Here is a 21,243-nt window from a genome sequence, read left to right as displayed (position 1 = left end):
GCGCAGCGCGATTGGCTCGCGGGGCCGCTGATTGACACCGGCGGGCGAGCGCGCGGCGGGCGGCACCGCCCTGATTGGCTGCCGGGGGCTCACAAACCCGCGGCGCGGCGCGGCGGGGCCAGACCGGGGCCGGGGTCGGGGCGGCGGCGGGAGCGGGAGCGGCAGAGGCAAAGGGGGCGGGCGGCGCGGCGCGGGGGTCGCGGGCGTCCGACGGCGGGGGCTGCCGGCAGCGGGCACAGGGCGGGGAGCGGCGGGTCGGCGCCCCGGGCAGTGCTGGGGGGCCCCGGGCAGGGCGCGGCGGAGGGGGCCGTCGGTGGGGGCGCGGGGAGGGTCCCCGGGGGCGGCCGCGGGGAGCGGCGGGCGGTGCCGTCGGGGCCGCCGTCGGCGGGCGCGGCGATGGGCAGCGTGCGGGGGCCCCGCGGGGCCGCCCTGCGGGCGCTGGTGTCGCTGGCCGCCGGGCTGCTGGCGTGCGGCGGGGCCAGCGAGTACGACTACGTCAGCTACCAGTCCGACCTGGGCCCCTACCCGGGCGGGCGCTTCTACGCCAAGCCCCACCAGTGCGTGGCCATCCCTGCGGACCTGCGGCTCTGCCACAGCGTGGGCTACGACAAGATGGTGCTGCCCAACCTGCTGGACCACGAGACCATGGCCGAGGTGAAGCACCAGGCAAGCAGCTGGGTGCCGCTGCTCAACAAGAACTGCCACATGGGCACCCAGGTCTTCCTCTGCTCCCTCTTTGCTCCCGTCTGCCTGGACCGTCCGGTCTACCCGTGCCGCTGGCTCTGCGAGGCCGTGCGCGACTCCTGTGAGCCCGTCATGCAGTTCTTTGGCTTCTTCTGGCCCGAGATGCTCAAGTGTGACCAGTTTCCCCAGGACGACGTCTGCATTGCCATGACAGCTCCCAATGCCACCGAGGTCTCCAGGCCTAAAGGTAAGGTTTGACCAGTGCTGCAGCCCTGCTCCTGCTGCTTTTCCCTGAGCCGACGGAGCAGGCGTTAGCCCAGGAGGGGCTGTGTGGGACTGAAGGGGGTCTTGCGGCAGGAGGAGGTTCACCTGGACTCTGCTTCTCAGCAGCAGTCCTCCTCCAGCCTCCGAGCACTCTGCGAGAGCTCCTGTCCCGAGGAAGGCAGGACACCCTGCCAGCTCCTCGCCTCTGTCCTGGAGCTGAGCCCAGATGGTGCCGGGGCATGGTGGGTGTGTGGCTGCTCTGATCCCTGCGCAGGCACTGGGGGTGGGCTCCAGCCCCTGATGGACCAGGACTCCGACCCTTCATCCTCCAGGTGCTGCACCACCCTGGCAGCAGTTTCTTCTCCCAAGCCCAACTCCTGCAGGGCTGTTTGTAGCAGCAGTAGGACGTGTGCTCCCCCATGGCAGAAAGCACTGCCTGACCAAAGTAAATGGTGACAGCAGTCCTGGCAGGGTACCCCACTGCCCAAGCAGTCCTGGGGTGAGAGACTAGGCAGCTGGTGGCTGCGTGTGCAGGGGAAATCCAGCGCTGCTGTCTCAGGTGGGCTGTGTGCTGGCAAGGGGCAAGAGGCTTACCAAGAAACGACTGGGGAAGGTGGACGTGGTTCTTGTTTGGTTCTGTTATGGTAGGTCTGTTTGGTGCCAGACTGGCTTGTTTGTGCGAGTTGCAATGAGTCTGGCTTGTTGCTGAAAACTTTTAAAATAAATATCCTGGTGTCGCTTCGGCATTCTGCATTAGAGCACTTTGAAAGGCTGGCAGGAAGGATAAGACAGGGGCGTATAAAAGAATGCAAAGCTTTCCTGTGTCTGGCGCTTCATTGAAGGGGATGGGCACTCCCAATTTCACGGGGGGATAGTGCTGGCACTCGGGAGGAGCTCAGGGAGCTGGGGGAGCCACGCATGGGGCTGAGCGATTGCCGTGGCTTCTGTGCTGTGTCCAGAGCTCATCTGGAGGGAAGGTCGCCCTTTGCAGCGGCTGCTCGCATGCAGTTACCTTTACAGACAAAAGCTTTACGTCGTGCTCGGCTGGGAGTCCTCACCCAGCCTGCAGGGGACTGTGCAGTGTTATCCCGCTCATCCCAGCAGGACTTGTACTTCAGGGAGCCCTTCAGTTACGGGGCAGGAAGGGATTGCATCCTGCAGCAGAGGGGTGACACCCCGGGGGTGTCCCCAGGAGCCAGTGTAGGGGCACGCGGAAGGAAGTGAAGAGCGATGGTTTGAGCGGGATGGGGCAGTCGCTGCAGGCAGGGAGCCTGCCCGGGGGCAGGCAGGGAGGGACGCCTGAGCTCGACACCCGCTGGAGCTGCACAGAGAAATTCTGTGTCTCGGCAGTGGCATCCAGAGGCAGGTGGGTTATGAAGCATGTACCCATGCCGGGGGGGTAAGGTTTGGCTGCTCTCACTCCCAGGGACCCAACCTCTCCCCATGTGGTGCCGATGGCAGCACAGCCGCTCTAGCTTCCTTGCCGTGGCTTGCGCTTACTGATGCGATTGCTGGAGGAAGCTCTTTGTTTTCCAGGAAGGCTCTAAAAATCATCTGTCCTGTGTGAACCTAGACCCTTGATCAAGACCACAGTCGTGTCCTGTGTTGCGGGTACAAAGGTTGCTTTTATTCCCCAAGGACTTGCAGCCAAGCATGCTCCTGGGGCAGCTGGGTCTGAGCTGCTTGCTGTAGAGCTACCCCTTCCCACATCTGAAATGGAGTTTGAGCAGTTTGCATGTCATTCATTTTAGAGACATTAGTGACCCAAGACCTGGGAACAGTCTTCTAGGTGAGCAGCGTCTGCTAAGTTTTCCCTTGTGTGGTTTAACAACTAACTTTCTGATCACCTTTCAGACCTGTCTTGACAGCAGCATTGGCGTGGGACATTACCGCTTTCTTTTGGTGCTGCTAACGTGCCCATCAGCACAGTATTTGGGCACCATGCTGTTGTTCACAGGCATTGCTAAACTGACTTTATTACAAGGAATTACATCAGCTCAGGTTTGAGTCCTTTGTGGATCTAGTGCTGGTCCTGTTTGGCATGCAGAGAAGCCTCATTCTGCACAAGGTTTAGGGTGTATTAACTTGTTCTTCAAATGAACGGTAAATCAGAGCTGGGCGAGTATTGCAGCCACTCAGATAAACCACTGCCTGATAAATGACTTCGCAAAACTTAGCGTCCCAAGCACTTTTAAATGAGCAGTTTATTTGCAAGGACGTTTACAGAAAGTAAGTCTTTAAAATTGTCGTGCAAATGTGAACTCTCTTCAGCATTCAGTGGAAAAGTATAAGCAGCCATCTTCACAACCCCTGGCTGCTTGAAAGTATTACAAGAGACACCCTTGCACGTGCTGTAGGTGAACCCCAGCAGCTCCAGAGGCGTCAGGCCAAGCTCCCTGTGCCCATCACACCGGCTGGGGCAATTCTCTGTGAGGGGACGAGCAATCTTGGTAGAAAATGCTTCTTCAAGGTGAGAAGACCAGGCCTTCGGGTAATCTGCTGGGCTGGACCTGCTGCCCTTAGATGTGCCAGCTTTCATGGCGTTAACGCTGGTTTGCGGCAGGGCGATCTGGCGTGTGTTCTCCTATGAGTAACCTTCGGTTGGTGAAGCTCCGCGTGCCCCATGTGCCGTGTGCTGGGACGCTCTTGCCCCAAACAGCTTAGAGTGAACAGAGCAAACTTAAAGTTAATTGCGACCATTGCTGTAGTGTAAACCAACACAGCTGGGTCTCCTGCGCCGGCGCTCCTGCTCCCGCGCTCTGCAGAAGATCCGCGCGTGGCCTGCAGTGAGGGGGGGGGCTGGACCCGGCGAGGTGCCCAGCACTTTGTCCGCTGGCTGCTGGCGCTGCCACCTCGTGCGGACGAGGGGTGCGTCCGGGTGAGCGTGCTTGTGCCGCTGCGGTTCAGCCCTCATCCCTGTGCGTGCCGGGTTCTTCCCTCTGCCCGGGGCTTAGCCGCGGCAGACCCTGTCCGCTCTTCGTGTGCGTCTTCCGTGAGCGCTGGCTCCTGGAGTCGCTTCGGTCTCAGGCACTGGGGTGTGTTTCCTGTTGATTCAAAGAGAGTCAAAATCCAGCAGTGTCCCCACTTTTCTCTGGGCACTAATAAGAACGAGCCCTTTCAGTATTTTTCCCCATTAACACCTTGAAATTGGAATTTGTTTCTGCCTCTCAAAGAGCTGACCTGCTGAATTCCTTTCTCCTTAAGCATGAGGCGGTAAAGCCTGCAGGCCCACAGGATGCATCAGGGGAGTTGCAGATTAATATAGCATTACACATTCCTTCTCCTGCCCCTGGAGTAAGTTGGCTCTAAAGCCAGGCATTAGAAAATGGTCAGCAGTGAAAAAGCGAGCTGGAAGCAGGCTAAGGTTGTGCTTGGAGTAGAGCTGTCAACTGCGGAAGACGGGCCCCAGCCGAACTGCCGTAGGCTGGGAGGCAGGCGGCTGCGCCCGATACTGCGAGCTGTGGCGGGGCACCACGGGGTGCCGTCTGGCTGGGTGCGTCCCGGCATGGCTGCCTCTGGGCCACTGCAGCAGGCACTGCCTGAGACGGGAGGACCCGAATTGTGGCTGGGCTTTTTGTTGGCTCCTTCAGCCTGGGATCGCGCGGGAAGGGGAAGGTGAGGTCCTGAGCAGCGCTGTGGGCTGGAAGACGTTGGCCATGGTGCCTCGGGAGGGGTGCGAGGGCAGGCAGGTTCAGGATAGCTGTGGTGCCATGAACCACCAGTTTTCCTGGGGCGCAGAGCTGCACGGGAGCTGGTCGCGCCCCTGGCATTCATGTTGCTGACCTTAGCGTGATGGGGTGTCCCGTGGGAAGAGGAGCATTTCCCTTCCCCTCGGCACAGGACAGTGTCCCCTGACAGCCCTGCAGGCACATCTGTGCTGCGACGGCGTGCAGGAGGCAGGGCTGGAGGATGGTCCCTGCACGTGGAGCCGCCTCGCACACAGCTGGGTGAGCACCAGGTGCCCGCTGCCACTCACCAGGCCATGGGGGTCCTCCCGGCACAGGATGGCATGCCGGGGGCTTGGCCCTGTCGCAGGCATGCAGCAGCCTGGCGGCAGGATGCACGCGTGGGTGAGGCTGCTGCTTGTGCTGCGTTGGACGGCTGGCAGCGCTTGCCCTGCCTGGGGCGTCAGCAGAGCCGCAGGGAAGTGTCCTCTCCAGGGCGAGAGGAGTGTTGGCAGGACGCGCCTGCAGCATGGCTGGCAGACGTGCGCTGTGTGGCCGGTGGGCCGGTGGGAAGCGGGGCAGATGCGCTGCCCCACAGAAGGGGCTGCCCGGCGCAGCTGCAGCGGCTCCAGCCTGTGCATGATGGTTGCTGGCTCCGGGCCCTCGCCGTAGCGAGGTGGGGGTCCCTGCCATCCTGGGTGTGCCAGAGCATTCTCAGGGGCTGCTGTAGCACAGTTAAAACAAAGCCTGTGTTTTCACCAGGGAACAATGAGTCTTATTTTCCATTTTTGGGGTTTTTTTTTCTTTGGTTGCCTGGAAAGCTCATAGGGTGGACGCAGCGGTGGCTTTCACGTTGTTTGTCTTGCCCGTGTAGGCTCGGCCAGTCTCCTAGCGTGCACTTTGGCTGCTGAGGCACATCGAAGTGCTTTACACACTGGGATGTGCGGAGATGAGCTAATGCAAGGCAGGTACCCCCTCTCGTTGCTGGGGTGGTCCCCAGCACAGTGACTGACTCTCGGCACTGCAGCAGAGACAGACCGCTGGGGCTGTCACCCTCCTGAGAGCATCCCCTCTCCCTCGTCATGAGCTCATTAAGTGTGCAGCCTGGATGGAAATTTTCTCACTGTTGATTTTAAAAATAAAGTGTTGGGGACGTCATAATGTCCCTGAAGGCTGGCTTCTGCCTGTGTCAGTCTAAGTTAAGACAATAGAAGTGGCAATTGCACGTTAGGGTTTTGGAAGAGGAAGTTACCCAGGTGATGGGCGGCTCTCACGGGTACGGAGGTACCAGGAGTGGGGCTGTTAAGTCGGCTGTTGGGTGCTGCGAAGGTTGCCTTGTGACTTGCACATCGGGGCAATTGGAAGGCCAGTTGCTCTGCATGTGTGATTAATACAGACGTGGTGCATGACCCCAGGAATTAGCATTTGGCACAGAACACATTTGGGGGGGCGAGAGGGGAAGAACAAGCCACAGAAAACAAATGTCTCGCCTGAAACCCCGTGGGGCATCTGTGACCGAGGAGACTTGACTCTGTGGTCGGTGCGGGTTGTTGCCATGCCTCCTTCGCCAGCCGTTCTGGCTCTGCGCCCCTCTTGCTGGGAGACCTCTCTGTTTTTTCTGTCCAGCAATGCTGCAGGTTTTGCCGGCCTGGCTGAGGGCTGGAAAGGGGCGAGTGCTCCGTCTGCACGCAGGGACCAGCAGATGTGTAGCTGCAGTGCCGTCCCCAAGAATAACTCCCTTGTGTGGGAAAGAGCCCTCCGTTCTGCTGGACCAGGAACAGAAGCAGCATCTCCCAGCTCAATAAATTAATCTGCCAGTAGCACAAATCTGCATCTGTGCTGCTGGGTGGTCCCTGCTCTGGCTGGAGATGGGAACCTGGAAACAGATTTTTATTCTCTCGGTGAAGTGAGCTTTCCTCCCAGGATGGATCCTGATGAAATGTCCTGGGCTGGCGTTTCCCAAGAGGAGGATGTCGGCTGCCAGCGCCTGGCGAGCAGAGCTGGCTCTCCTCCGCTGGAGCTGCGAGGCTGCCACGCAGGCCCATGGGGTGTAGCCAGGCTGAAGACAAAAAAGAGAAGACGTCCACTCTTGGGGTCGTGCTGGAGGGGCTTCTGGAGGGGGGCGGCGCATGTGAGAGCTGTGCGGGTCCATCACCAACCAGTGCCACTCCGGGGCAGGGTGGGAGGGAGGTGAGGGGCTTGCCATGCAATGCCCAGGCAGCCTGCGGGGTGGTCCCCGGCACCGAGGGGCAACCTGCGCTGAGCGGGGCTGTGCCAGTCCTGAACCCCCCTGCCTGGCTCCGGGGCAGCTCCTGGCCAGGGCAGGCCCTCGGCGCGTGAGCCGTCCCTGGGCACCGACCTCCTGCCGTGCCGGGGTTTGGGCACTGTGTGCCTGCCTTGGCACGCTGCGGGGAGGAAACATCAGCAGGCCGTGGGCCATGCCCCACGGCAAGCGGCTCCCCTCAGCTATGTGCCTGGCCCTGAAAACCTCTCTCCTTGCCAGCGCTGTCCTCCTGCTCTTGGCAGCTGCCTGCCCCTGCCCAGCCTTGAGGCCGCTGGCAGCGCTGGAGCAGGGCTGGCAGGAGGCTGTCCGCAGCCAGTGCTGTCCTGTGAGCTGGTGGACAGCTCCTGGCCCCTGGCCGGGTGTCATCTTGTGGGGCTGGGACCTGGGACCCCATGGCAGGGTGCCTGGGCGCATGCCCTCCTTGGGGGCAGCAGTCTGACAGCACAGGCAGCCCGGCTCTGCGGCGCTTCTTGAGCTGGCTCCTCACCACCTCTTCTCTCCTCTTGCCAGGAACGACCGTGTGTCCCCCTTGTGACAATGAGATGAAGTCGGAGGCCATCGTGGAGCACCTGTGTGCCAGCGAGTTTGGTAAGGAAGAGCCCTGGGGGCACAGGGAGGCTTTCCTGGGGGGCGCAGGGCAGCATGGCTCCTGTGTGGGACGGATGCTGGACCGCTGCGTTTCCCTGCCTGCCCCTAGAGCCGTGTGGCCAGCAGTGTGGCCGGTGTGGCCACGTCACCTGCGGGCAGCCACGGTCCTTCCCCGAGGCGGGTGAGCGTGCCTCTAGATGTCAGTGTCGGCGCGCAGAGGCGAGCGGCGGGACGGGACGGGACTGATGTGTCCGGCTCCTGCAGCCGAGCGCACTCGGGGACCGGGACAGTGGCGCTGGGACAGCGGGATCCTGGCGGCATAGCCTGTGCTCCTGCATCGCCCTGGCCGCGGTGCTGCAGCGGTGCTGAGCGTCTCTCCTGCCCCGCCTGGTGAAATACTGTGCAGGATGAGGCCCCCAAGCTCAGGATCACCCACCGAAGCAGCGGTGCTGCAGGCTGCAAGGCCCTGCTGCTGCTGTCAGCCCCAGCTGCGAGCAGAGGACCAAATGGAGTTGGACTGGAGGCTGGGGATGGGGCAGAAATGGCAGTGCCTGTTCTTTGATGAACTCCGGGTGTGGGGGGGTGTTCGTAACTTAACACTGGTGTTCCCATACTCTTGTCTTGCGTGGGCCCTTTCCACGGGGTGCAGTCCTTCAGGAACAGACTGCTCCAGTGTGGGTCCCCCGCGGGGTCAGAAGTCCTGCCACAGCCTGCTCCAGCGTGGGCTCCTCTCTGCACGGGGCCACAGATCCTGCCAGGAGCCTGCTCCAGCGTGGGCTTCCCATGGGGTCACAGCCTCCTTTGGGCACCCACCTGCTCCGACGTGGGGACCTCCATGTGCTGCAGGGGCACAGCCTGCCTCACCATGGTCTTCACCACAGGCTGCAGGGGAATCTCATCTCCGGCGTCTGGAGCACCTCCTCCCCTCCTTCCGTGACCTTGGGGTCTGCAGAGTTGTTTCTCTTGCATAGTCTCACTTCTCTCTCCAGCTGAAATTGCTGTTTGCAATTGCAGGAATGATGCATAGAATGGACCCTTATTCTGCTTGCAATCATGAAGGAGCAAATTGCCTTTCTTCTTCCCCCAGATTGCTTGTACTGCTGGGGTGGGTTTTTTTTAGCAAAGTTATGCTCCTCTCATCAAGTCCAGGTGTAAAAACCCAAAGCCGGTCCTTGTCTAGCTAGGGCCAAGCAGTGAGCGTAAAAACTGCAGAACTACTTGAAAGCTGTGTCCTAAATATATTATGGCTGAGTGAGTCAGACAATCATAGGTAAACAGAACTTCATTTTTAAAAAAAGTATCACAGGGAAAAATATTAGCTTTCTCAGATCAAACCCAGAATTAACTGGTTTTGACATCCTTACTGGTGTATGTAACTTTCCCGGAAGGTTATTAAAGGCATATTGAACAAGGTGTGCATTCCTCGGGGATTAGCACTTGAATGTGCCCTGTGCCAGAGCGCACTGTGCAAACCCAAACCTGCTCTGCATGCTGGCGTATTACCCTTTCTGCTGGAAATGAATTCTCGACTCTCCTGCAGATTTGGTATGCCAAAAGTCCTAAGTTCAGCGCAGACTTTTTCTAACAGGGGAGGGCATCAACAGGAACACCCATGTAATAGTTTCTCAGGAATGTGTGGATTTTGAGTGGGGTCGGGTAACGGACGCATGAATTCGGTGCCGCAGCCTGGCTGGCGAGTGGGATGTGCTGTTCACCCGACTGTTGGGCTGAGTGCTCAGAGGTGGGCGAGCTGGAGCGCTCTGAGCTCTGCCCCAGGCAGGCATGAGATGAGAGTTGAATAGGAGCTGCCCCTGCCCCACTGCATCTGTGGGGAGAGACTGGAGGGAGCTTCCCAGAGGGTGGGGAGAGAGCGAGCTGCCTCTGGGACCAGTGCACCTGGTCTGGGCCCGGGCTGCGTGCCCGGGTTTGTGGTGACACAGAGGCATCACTCCGGTGCATGGCTCTGGGCTTGGGGACCTCTATCCCGGAGGAGGAGCGAGGGGCACTGGCTGTGTGGCAGCGGCAGCTCCATTGTCAGTGGGTTGCTGCGATACCTGTCGCCTCCCCAGAGGTGTGCGAGGAGCAAGCCGAGGTGGTGTCCCGCTGGTGGGCAAGTGCTGGGAAGGGGAATACAAGTTTAACCACATGCTTGTCATCAGCCTCTGCTGCTAAATATCCTCCCTGTGCTCTGGGACAGTTACGCAATGGGGAGCAGAGGCCAAACCAGAAGTATTCACCGCCTCGGCGGAGTGGCTTGAGACATTAACTTGCCCACAGAGTAAGTTGGTTATTGGGAAATTTTGTGGTGACAGCGTCCAGAGGATGGAAATATTTCTTGGCAGGCGGTTCCCTGGGTAGGGCTGCAGTGAATGGCCAGATATAGTGTTTCTGTGCACTGTGAGCAGCAGAGGAGCAGCCAGTAGAGGAGACCTCAGCCCCCATGCCTACCCTCAATCAATCCAAAATGGCTGTGAAGGTTTTCATGGAAGCCTTCCTCCTGCTGTGGTTCGGAGTGGCGAGGATGGGTCCCTGTTGCCAGGCCAGCCATGCTGGGTCCCAGTACGGAGGGAGAGAAATGGGAGCCAGTTCTGCAGGCTTGGCTTGCTGGGAGGAGCTCTGCTCTGCCGGAGGGGCCAAAGGTGTCCCTCTCTGCCGTGTCGGGGAGCTCGGTGGTGTCACTGAATGCCCTATGCCCACATCCAGGTGACAGCAGCTCGTGCAGACAAATGCGGCTAGATTTGAACCGGATCGTGTGAGCCCTTGGGATCTCTTTAGTTGTAATGTCAGGTATCACAAGTGCGTCGGCACACACACCTGACTCACCCAGATCACCATGTTTCTCCAGCTTTGTAGAAAGTCGGTTTTCTCTGCCAAAGCAGAGTCTGATGGTTTTTCTGACCATTGCAAGGAATTTGGGATCGTTCTTTGTTCTGTGGATCAGCATAGCTCCAACATGTAAGTTTATTTTTTGAACATTTCAGAGCTCTTGCTGATGCTGAGATTGCTCCCATTCCTCCTCCTTCCCACTCATGCTTTCTCTTTTTGTCTCAAAAGGAGGTTTTTCATTTGAAGAAGAGATGACCTCCCTGCAGTAGAGAAATCCAAAGGCAGCTGAGCAGGACACAGCTGGTGTCTGCTGCGTGTGAACCATCACTCTGTCTTCACAATGGAAAGTTGGTCGTGTCTTGGATATACTGTTGTTCCCCTGCTCCTCCCTGTCACCAGCATGGGAAGGTCACTTGCATGGGTTTTCAGTGGTGTAGGTTTCATGCAGCTGCATTTGGTGTTTCCTTCTGTCACTGTGTTTTTCCTCCCCACCCAGGAGGGTCCTGGGTGCACGTAGTGCTGGCTCCAGATGTACCCAGTCGGTAGCCAGCTGGGGAGCTGGAGCAAGGGAGGAGATGCGGTGCAGGTCTTACCTGTGCCCTACAAGGGAAGGCAGTGCAGGGTGCTCCTGGGGATGTCCCAGCTGCGGAGAGCAGCCAGCGGAGGAGGCATCGACTTCAGGAAGTTTTCTCAAAACACAGTGCGTGGCCCTTGGATCTTTGTTTAGTCTTGGGAGGTTACTGTCATGGGGAGATTTCTTAAGCAGAGTTGTTTATCTGGCACTAAAATAAACTCCCCACCCTTAAGACTGAGATTTCTTGTGCACATCCACCACTGGCAGCTGACAGGTTACAGATGCTCATCAAAGCTAGACACATACGATAAATGTTTAAACTAACGTGTGCTGCATGGGGCAGCTGTTGGTGGGTCCTGCACTGATTCCTGCAGTAACGTTACCGCGGGTTTCACTTGGATCCCAGTGGCTCATTTCAAATAAGGCGTGAGGAGCACTTTGCCTGCCACTGTTGTGCAGCCGTGCCAGGGTGGGAGGTGGCTGTGTAACAGGCCTGGGAGCAATGTTGGTCTCGAGGACAGTGAAGGAAGAGAGCTGCATCCAGCTGTGAACACGGGAAGATAGTAAAGAAAAGGGACCTTTCTTCCCTGGCCCAGGAGAGGGCCTTGGCGAAGACGCTGAGGCTCAGAGGGGTGCCAGGAGGCCGCCAGCCTTGGGGGCCAGCAGGACTCTGGGTTTGCATTCCTTTGAGCAGCAGTGAATGTGGGCTTCTGGGTGCTGGTTTGGGGCAGCTCTGCTCCCAGCTGGGCTGCCGGCAGCCTGGCAGCTCCTCCGAGAGCAGGATGGCTCTGGGCTGGCAGCATGTCTTGCTGTCCACACGGCTCTGGCTGGCGCTTGCCATGCGATAGGCACAAGGTGGGAGCGGCGTGCATGCTCCCGTACCCCCGGCGAAGTGTTCAGCTCTGTCTGCTGCTGCGGCCGTCCTGTCTGTAGGCGGAGGGAACCTGGGTTGGCACTGCTGGAGGAGGCACTTGGAGGTTAGCCTCTCCTTTCTTTATTCCAGCAGGATGCAGGAGCTGCCTCCTCTCTTCTCCACCCTAGCTCTCTCCTTGGAAGCACCAGCCAAGTGCCTCTGGGCAAGGGGGCATGTTTTTGACCCAGCATCGCTGCGTGCAGCTTCCAGCATTGCACATGGTTTGCTGCTCAGTTACTTGCCGCAGCAGCAGTCCCCTGTCCCTGCAGTACAGGTGGTACACAGCAAGGTCCTATTGTGCCTCTGGCTGTGCGCGAGTACTGCTCCGTATCTGCCTGCCTGGGTGCCAAGGCTGGGAGCAGGCAGCAGAAGCATCGCCCGTGGCTTGGAGCGGGCGTGCGGAGCAGAGGGTGTCAGCGAGTGGTGCAGGGACCCCCGCCTGGGGCACCGCTCGGGGGGCTGGGCCAGGTATGCGTGGGCTAATTGCAGTTTAGATTTTGGTGCAGCTCTGGTGTGTTGGGGGCAGCGATGGATGCAAGATGAAGTGTGAGATCACTCTCCCGTGCCCCTGCAGCCGCCTCCCCCAGCCTCCCTGGGCTGCAGCCAGGGTTTGTTTCTTACTCCTCGTGCAGGCTGGGCTGGCCCTGGAGTTCATTCCTCCCGCTGTTTCTCTTGGTGATTTTATTTATTGTTTCTGCCCTTTCTCTGGGGTCTGAGGGGATCCTGCTGAACGGGCTCTCGCTGCACTGGAGACTGCAGTACAATCAATACATGCTGTTTATTTTTTCCCCTGACTGACAGTTCCTTGCCTGCAGCCTTCTCCTGTTACAGCCCTAATGTGTCTTCTGGCAGGTTTCCTCCGTCTGAGTGATTTCTAAAGGAAGGAGTAAGGAGGCTGAAGGAACAGCAGAGCTTTCCCTTCTCTCGCATTCCCTTCCCTGCCCCTGAGGTGCTGGAGTGAGGCCCCTGCCCGTGCAGGCAGAAGAACAGCAGAACAGCATCCCGGTCCCAGGCTCCTGTGTGCTGAAAAAGAGGGGTTGGAGGTGCCTGTGGGGCACAGTCACAGTGGTGGATGGTGAGCGGGGTGTGGGGGCTTGCGCGTCTCAGCCTGTGGCCGCCCCTGGTACAGCGCAGTCATCGGAGAGACGGAGAGGGCGCCCGGAGCCCTGGTGCTGGTGTCGGGAAAGGAGGGTGCTTTGCTCTCAGACAGCACTAATGCAGTGCTCCCGGTTTGCCTGGGAGACTGGGTTTCCTCTTTCCCCATGCTGGGCCTGGGACTGGAAAGCTGGAGCTGTAGGGACAGTGATAAGAATTGTTTCAAGGGATGAAATGCGAGTTGTGCTTTGTCAGGCTGGACCCCAACCAGCTCTGCGGGGCCTTTGCTGCTCTTGGAGCTGCTGCTGCCAAGAGTAATTTCACTCTGAGTGAGCAAACACTTTCATATACCCTGTTTCATATTAATAGAAATACAAAAAGACATTTTTATATTTCCAGTGCTCCCTACTCTCTCTGCATTAGAGATAGCAGAACTATGCTACCATCTGATATGAGCCATTTGTAGTTGGGGCCAAATTCCTGGCTTGGTCTAACAGGGGTGCATCACCCCGGGCCGGGGTCTGACCCTCTGCTAATGGGAGCTGCAGCTGGTGATGGGGCAGCTGTGCATCTGGAACCGCCGCTGTCCCTCTCGTGTGTCCTTCCTGTGGAGTCGGAGCAATTCAGAGCAAAGCGCAAGACGGCTTGGGGCTGCAGGAGAGGAGGACCTTGGAGGGGACGAGGCTGCGCACGCTGGCCTTCTCTTCCCGACTCCGATGGTCGCTGGTGGTGTGGTCCTGTTGCATGATGCCTTGGGAGAAGGAAGGCTGGTTGATGCTGCAGTGTTGCGTCGGGAGCAAGGACGCTGGGGAAGGCTGGTCGTAGCTGCCGGCTGGTGCACGCAGGCTCTTTGCAGGAGTCTCTGCACTGTTAAAGGGTGGTGCAGCTACGTCTGATTCTCATGTTGGCAGCTCCCTGTGGCAGTGGGCAGGGTCTGGTGAGAGGGTCAGTGTCTGTGCTGGGCTTTTGGCGCCGGCTCTCCTGGCTGTGGCAAAGCCCTGGCGAGTGGCTTGCGTCTGGGCAGACATCAACTTCTTGGCGCTGGGGCTGAGCAAGGGCAAGTGTGGGTTTAGCACCCCGGGAGGATTTCTGCTGTTGTAAACACAACATGGCTGAGAGCTGTTGAGTCCCAAATTAAATCCTGAAATCTGCCTTTGTTGTGTTTTGGTTTTTCCCTCCCAGCCTGAGTAATGCTTTCACTTCTGTGTTTTCTGGGACGAGCCTTTGAAGCGGGCAGCTGGACGCTGGCTTGCGCTAGAGGTCTCCTGCCATGACTCGCCCGCGAGCAGACGTACTGACAGCGCTCACAGGGAGGGTGTTTTGGAACCATGTATGGCATGAAAGTAAAACCTCTCCCTGTGCCATGCAGGAGTCCCCCTTTGCCCCGAGCACCATCAGCTGCATGGCCCCAGGGCACAGTCGCTGCTGGAGGGGAGCGGAGGGGAGGGCCTCCCTCTTGGCCAGTCCCGCATAGCGGGGTCATCCCTGTTCTTGTGAGCATGGATGTCTCAGAGGGGTGTGCAGCATCCCTGGGGATGCTGCTCATCTCCCACCCCAGCACCCAGGGGTCGCAGTCCTGGCACCGTGCTGCGCCGGATGCGGCGCTGCGTCTCGGCAGTGTTGATGATGTCGCAAGCAGAGCTGACACAATGCCTGGCTGGAAAGGGCTGTCCTGGTTTTATGGGTGGTCCTGGCTGCAGCTGGCCACCAGCGCTGCTGGGATGGCAGGGAACGGGGCTCCTCTGCCGTCACCTCTCTCGTGGTATGGCCAGGAGTTGGCTCCTGGTCCTGTCGGTGCTCCCGTTCACAGGAAAATTCATGGTCTCTCTGCAGCTCACGAGATTGCCTTTTGTCTATGGGTGCTCACAGTGGAGGGAGCGAGAGCCTTGCCATGTGAGCACGTCAGCCAGCATCTTTGGGAACGTGGTGGACGCTTCGATTACCAGGAGATTGAGTGAAAGTGGAAGGTGTTGAGTGCGTTAGGTGAGGTGTGATTGCAATTTAGGGAGGGAGCCCGGGTTTGATAAGAGGTGGTGCTGGAATGCGTGTGTATCACGTGAGAGCGAAGGGAAAGGCGGACTTGTGGCTGGCATCCTTCCTCTGCAGCCGTGCAGAGCCGCTGCAGCACGCGGGGTGGTGTGGGTCAATGCCGTGGCCGATGCCAGGCAGTCCCGTGGCCGTGGTGCAGGCAGGCCGCAGCTGCTGGGCTGGGAAGGCTGCGCACGCTTGCGTGCTATGAATAACTCTCCAGGTCTCTTCCTGGGGTCAGCGCCCTCCTGGCAGCGACAGCTGAAGATTTAATCTGTGCGAGCAAGCGCGTCCTGGGGTCTCAGAGGCAACTTCGGCTCTTCTCCCACTCGGCGCTGAGACAGATTTGGTGCGGCACGGGGGGGAGCGGAAAGGCCAGGGCTCCCTGGGAGAAGCTGTTTGCTTTGGCAGCTCAGTCGGATCCTGGAGCCAAGACTCAATCCGTCCCGCTCGAGCCTTTCTGCCGCTGCCTGCCTGCTGCTGGGCCGGAGGTGTTCCTGGGGTCGGGGGGATGCCAGGCGAGCTGCAGCAGCAGCGAGTCACCCCATGGTCCCCCCTGCCAAATCCTTTATGTTTTAGGAAAGCCACAAGCCAAGGGGTTGCCTCCCGCTGCGTGATGTGCTCTTGGAGCTGGGTGTGCAGCCGGGAACGAACGTGCCCTCAGGCGCCGCTTTTCTGATGTGCGTGGAAAATGCCAGAGCTGCGTGTCTGGCCCTGCTGCTATGAAACGTGCCTTTTGTGCCCAGGAGTCTCGCCCGGAAAGTGGGTCTGAGCTTAAGGAACGTGCCCCAAGTAGGGGAGCAAGGGGGGACTGGGGAGCCGGGTCACCGGCAGAGGGGTGAAAACTGAGCAGTGATTATAATGCCTTTTTTTTTTGCTCGTGTGACTGCTTAGTCCACAGCAAGGCAGCTGAAAGTTGGTAGTCCTTGAGCCAGGCTGCATTTTACCTGTGCAGCACTGCAAACTCCATCTGCTGATAATGAGAGGGGCATCATTGCTGGGAAGAGCAGAGTCCTACACAAATTATTTGCACCCTTGGTCAGCCTCCTCGTTGGTCCTCCTTGGTGTTATCTGATCTTGGCTCTGTGCGCTGCTCTGCACAAGTGAGGTTTGGATGAGTTTTTAGTTCACGTCTGGATTTATGGTTCACCTGGGCAGCTCCCCAGCTCCCTGACCCTGCATCGCTGGCTTGTGAACAGATAAGTGCTGTGCAGGGAAGGAGCAGCTGTGAGCTCCCACAGCACAGGATTACCGGGCCCTCTTTGTCTTCCATAGACTATGATACTTAGAGCAGAACAGCACCTTTAGTAGCTGCCAGATTATTTTCTTCTTCTAGCAACAAGGATCTAAACTTGCAGTCATCGCAGTAAAGCAATTTGCAAACAAGACATTTTGAAAAAGTCTCTTATTACTGGCATTTTACCATTCCTCCTGCACTGGCAGCCACTGTGCTTGGTGCAAGAGTTCAAAGTCAGAACGGATAAAGAAATTGAGGTTCATATTGAGGGATGCTGCTGCTGCTGCTGCCCAATTAACGTCATGGAGCTTAGAGCTGCCTGAAAACTGCTTGCTCCATTTTCCAGATTTGTTGCAAATTGATCTGGTTCAGCATCTTTAGCCCCTATAAAGCTCGCGTCTCTTTAGCTCCTTAAACATCCTGAATTTGCAAAACAGATGGGATGAAAATTTCAGTTAAGTTTCCAGTCCTGGATTACTTTATTGTACAGTAACAGTATAACATGACAGGGCTCTTGGCAAACACAGCAGGCGTTTTTGGCACACAGGCAGATAAATACCATTACTCCTGTTGCCGGTGCAGTGGCTGGGAACATGAGGGTAATACAGAGACTCTGCTGCCTTCTCAGGGTTGTCATTGTGCTGTCCTGCTGCCATTTGTGTCTGGAACGGTGAGCAGAGCTGCCGTCCAGAAAGCAACGTGTGTTCATTGCTACAAGTTCCAGCAGAGCAAGACTTCAAGGAACGATGCTGCGGGGACCCGTCTCCCTGCCAGAGCCAGAGGCTTCTGCATGCCGTCTGCTGCGCACGCTCTGAGAGTCAAATGAGAAGGGACAGCAGACAATTAATCACCTATCCAAGCACTATTTATCTGCAGCTCTGAAGTAAACTCCCAAATGATGGAAATATGTTAGTAATTTTTGGCCATATGTGCTTTTCCCCAAAAATGAGGCAGAGCCAAATGGCACAGAAGTGATACTTTAATGTACAACACATTTTCCTCATTTTTCCCATGTATACTAAATTCCTCTTCATGGTCGTGGCAAAGGAACATTAATTTTTTTTTTATTTGGGTTGCAATTAACTCGGGAAAATGCTGAACCCAAAGAGGAAAGTATTTTCTGTGGAAGTTGTATCGGATTAACTCCCCGTCTCCTGGGGAAGGTGCAGGCGTGTGGCAGCTCCATGCGGCTCTGCCTCCTGCCCGCGGGTCCCGTAGACACGGCTGTTTGCCAGGGGGCTTCACTGCTGGAACTGGAGATGTTCAGTGCTTGGAAACTCGTTCCACAGGCACCTGAGGGCCAGGAGTGACTGCAAACAAATACTTGAGAAGCCAAGTTGACCTTTTAAATGGCCCATTCAAGAGTCTCTCTGCATCTAGAGCAGGGAAATCACCTTGTTTACTCAGCTAACGTTTTGCTAGCAAGGAGCGTATTGCGGGCTGAACAAGTCTCCCTCTCAAATAAAAAGTGCCCGGCGTGCTTTGCTGGGGAGAAGGGAAACAGAGACGTCAGTGTTTTACCTTGGTGCTCTCCTGGGCACGGGGATGTCTCTGCTTTACGCGTGAGGGTTTTCATGTTGTGGTCAGAGGGCCAAGTCATTGCTGGGACGATGGCCAGAGAGGGGAGCAGGGGGACGCGGGAGTGGAGCAGAGCGGGTCGCTGGGCGTCTGCAGCTGGGCAGAGCGCTGCCGCTGTCCTGGGACGAGGGCGCCGGTGCCCCCTCGCCCCCAGCCTCGCTTAGCAAAGGTTTTGTGCCGGCGAAGGCTGCTCAGGAGTTGTTTTGTTTTTCCTCTCTCTCTGGTTTGTTTTTCAGCTCTCAAGATGACCATAAAGGAAGTGAAGAAGGAGAACGGGGACAAGATGATCATCCCGCGGAAGAGGAAGGCGCTGAAGCTGGGGCCCATCCGGAAGAAGAACCTGAAGAAGCTGGTGCTGTTCCTGAAGAATGGGGCTGACTGCCCCTGCCATCAGCTGGACAACCTCGGCCACTACTTCCTCATCATGGGCCGCCAGGTGAAGACCCAGTACCTGCTGACGGCCATCTACAAGTGGGACAAGAAGAACAAAGAGTTCAAGAAGTTCATGAAGAAGATGAAGTCTCCCGACTGCCCGACGTTTCCGTCCGTCTTCAAGTGATGTGGTGGGCAGCGGGAGAGCTGCCGCCTGGACCTCGTGCAGCCCGGCACGGCAGCTCAGTCTCGCTCCTCTGCAGTAGGGATGCTGGAGCTGAGCCCTCCTGCTCCTCCCTCGTGCTCCTCGGAGCTTCCCTTGCCGACCCCAGACCTCCCACCTCCCCACTGCTGGCATTTTCCTGATCACCTGGGCGTGCAAGTGTGACGCGTGTGCACCAAACGGTCGCTGAGGTCACACGTGATTTCCGTCCGCAATATCCAAAGACCTATTGCTGTACGGATATGTACATTCCTTTAAATAGCAGCTATCAGGTAAAGAGGGCAAGCGGAGGGGTGTGAAGTTACGTCAAGAGATTACACGATTGCAGAAAGGACCCTTGTGTGACCATGTTACTCCCGTCTTCATGGCTGCAGGATTGCCCTAAATTAATTCCTGTTTGAACCAGAGCTGGCCAATTAGAAAAACATCCCATCCTCACGATAAAAGTTAATAAACGAGTAGTGGACAACCTGTTACAACCTCTGATAAAACCTCCTAATAGCTAATTGCCCTCACTGTGAAAAAATCCCATTGTAGTCTAAACCTGCGTAGTTTAAGCCTTAACCCTGGGGTCCTTGTGATACCTTGATCAGCTGGACCAGGGAGCCCTCCTTTACCAGCATCTCTTATAACGTGCCACCGGGACGCCTGCCCTGGCCTCTGCTGTGCCGAGCTGAGCCGAGCCGAGCTGGCTGAGCCCCTCGAGCCCGGCACCGTGCTGCTCCTTCTCCAGCCTTTGAGTCCCTCGCGGCCCCACCACAGCCATGGGGCCAGTGGGGAGGGGGGCCGCCTGCATCCATGCCTCCGGCCTCACGTGGACCCCCAGCTGCAGTGGCGTTCAGCTGAGTGTCCCCCACCCTCACGCCTCCCGTGTCAGCCTTTTGCAGCAGAGATCCCGTGCATGCGTGGCCGGTGCTGTTTGTGCCCAGACACCTAATTCAGTTTTAGCCACACGCAAATGCGTCCTGGTTGCTGGCCAGCCCAGCAGCCTGGGACTCCCCGTTGGGGGAGAGCTCGTGGGCAGCTTCTCCAGCTTGTGTCACTCACTAACTTTAGCAGTGATATTTTTATAGTTTCTTCAGGCTGCTGGCAAAATACCAGATTGCAGAAGGCCAAGAACTGGTCCCTGTGGAGCGCCACGGAAAATGCATCGTCTCCGTCTTCCCCTCTTTGCAGTCGCTGTGGGACCTATCAGTTTCTAGGTTTTTGTCTGTTTGATGTGTGACAACTTGGCTTTGTATCATTCTGGGGTTTTTTTTCCTTAATCAAAGTGTCATGTTAGTGTGAGGTCAAATAGTTTATGAAAGACAAAGAATATTGCATCCAAATAATTACATTTATCGACCAAGCTGAAATTCATTATTCTGTTAATTGGACAAGTTCTCTTTTCCATAGGCCCGTATTGCTCCAGTTAATTATACTATCCTGCTTCCATTCAGTGTTCTCATTAATCACGATTACTCTGAGAGATTTAGTATCTTGCGATCTGAGATAATCCTGTTGTATTGCAGTTAAGTGAAATAACAAATCTTCATTTTTGAGGTTTAAACCAACCCCACTTGAAGCTGGTAAATTAATTATTCTTTAGCTCGGGAGTGCTGTTTATTCCCCATGCAGGGACAGAGCTGCGGACTTGATTGTAGAAGAATTCCGTGAAGAAGCCAAGCGCACTGATGAATGATGTTTCACAGCTAACAGAGAGATGGATTTAGGACGTGAACTCTGGAGAAAGCCCCGCTAGGTTGTCTTAGACCACCATTTGTAGTAGTGTTGTTTCTTTGATGCAAAATTAATCATTGTAGATAATGTGCTTTATCAGTGAATTATAAAGAAATAAATAAACCATAGGCTTTAACATCACAGATTGATGAGGTGAAACGACGGGGAAGGCTGACAAATCCAGCCTTGTCAGAAACAGGTCGTGGCCCAGAGTCAGGACACGTTGAGCTGAAAGGCCGGTTATCTTGGAGCACCCACAGCGACAGCGCCCGGCGAAGCCCCACAGGGACCGGAGCAGGGACCCTCTGCCCCCACCGGCTTTCCTTCCACAGCCGGGTGACAACGGGAAGAGGAGTTGGTTTTGCATGAGAGAGAGGTGCTTAAACCTTTAATTGGGCTAGCGTTTTCATGCTCTCGCCCAGGCTGCTGGTGGGTGTCCTGTTGGCCACCTCTAGAGACCTGCTGTGTAATTGGCTGCTGATTTGCTGTTTTAAAAATACGTATTGCAGCAAGAAGCATCAAATCAAAGAGCAAACCGGTTCACATTTGCTTAGAGCCACTTCCAGCCCCTGGCAGCCTTCACTGCTCAGAAAGCCTGCTTCCCACCAGGGTGTCTTGAGCCCGAGAGCCCGGATCCAGAGGCAGGTGAAGTGAGCGGGGCAGTGGCCTGTTTTCCTTTGCTCCAGTACAGAGCATGAAACAATGTACGTGAGTTCGTTAATACCGCTGGTGCTTTTTTCTGCACAAGTAGTTCAGAAAAACTAGTAGCAAAAGAGTGCCCACGAGTGACGCGTTTTGCTCTTTGTAACCCTTCTGTGCATCATCTCACAGACTTGGCCCAGCCTGCCGGGGAGCCCCTGCCCGCGGGCGCTCGTGCCAGCGCGCAGCACGGGGAGGCGAGGAGCGATGGCCCTGGACCGGGGCATGTGGCAGACGTCGTGAGAGAACCGTGCAATTCTTCAGACTGCGTCCCGGGGCTGAGGAAACCCCACACCTCGGGGCTACCCGTGGGAAGAACAAATTGTCTCTGTAATTACCTACTTAAAGCATAATGTAATTGTATGTTACTAGTTGCTCCGTCAGTTACTTCAAACACCCCTCTGACCCTCTATGTTTGTCCTTGAAAAGCCGATCAGAGCTGCTGAGCAGATTGGCATGTTGTATTTCAGACATGGTAATTTGGACGTTTCCAT

At 56.9% G+C, this 21,243-nt stretch overlaps 1 protein-coding gene across 1 annotated transcript; it reads left to right on the top strand.

Moving 5' to 3' along the window:
- Positions 1-396: 396 nt before the first annotated feature.
- SFRP1 (secreted frizzled related protein 1) lies at positions 397-18,295 on the top strand. The gene is made up of 3 exons (XM_059831555.1): positions 397-931; positions 7,408-7,485; positions 17,973-18,295. The coding sequence occupies exons 1-3, from the start codon at positions 397-399 to the stop codon at positions 18,293-18,295; spliced, it is 936 nt and encodes a 311-aa protein (XP_059687538.1).
- Positions 18,296-21,243: the final 2,948 nt, after the last annotated feature.

The sequence above is a fragment of the Gavia stellata genome, chromosome 31, assembly GCF_030936135.1.
Source record: "Gavia stellata isolate bGavSte3 chromosome 31, bGavSte3.hap2, whole genome shotgun sequence".
Lineage (NCBI taxonomy): Eukaryota > Metazoa > Chordata > Aves > Gaviiformes > Gaviidae > Gavia > Gavia stellata.
The sequence above is the reverse complement of the archived record's forward strand: the minus strand, read 5'-3'. Positions and strand labels throughout refer to the sequence as shown.

What these genes read in the sequence shown, in the direction of transcription:
- SFRP1 (XM_059831555.1), top strand. Translation starts at nt 397, where the DNA reads ATGGGCAGCGTGCGGGGGCCCCGCGGGGCCGCCCTGCGGGCGCTGGTG. An exon ending in CGAGGTCTCCAGGCCTAAAG is followed by an intron (nt 932 to 7,407) that starts GTAAGGTTTGAC and finishes TCCTCTTGCCAG; the next exon opens with GAACGACCGTGTGTCCCCCT. An exon ending in CCTGTGTGCCAGCGAGTTTG is followed by an intron (nt 7,486 to 17,972) that starts GTAAGGAAGAGC and finishes TTTGTTTTTCAG; the next exon opens with CTCTCAAGATGACCATAAAG.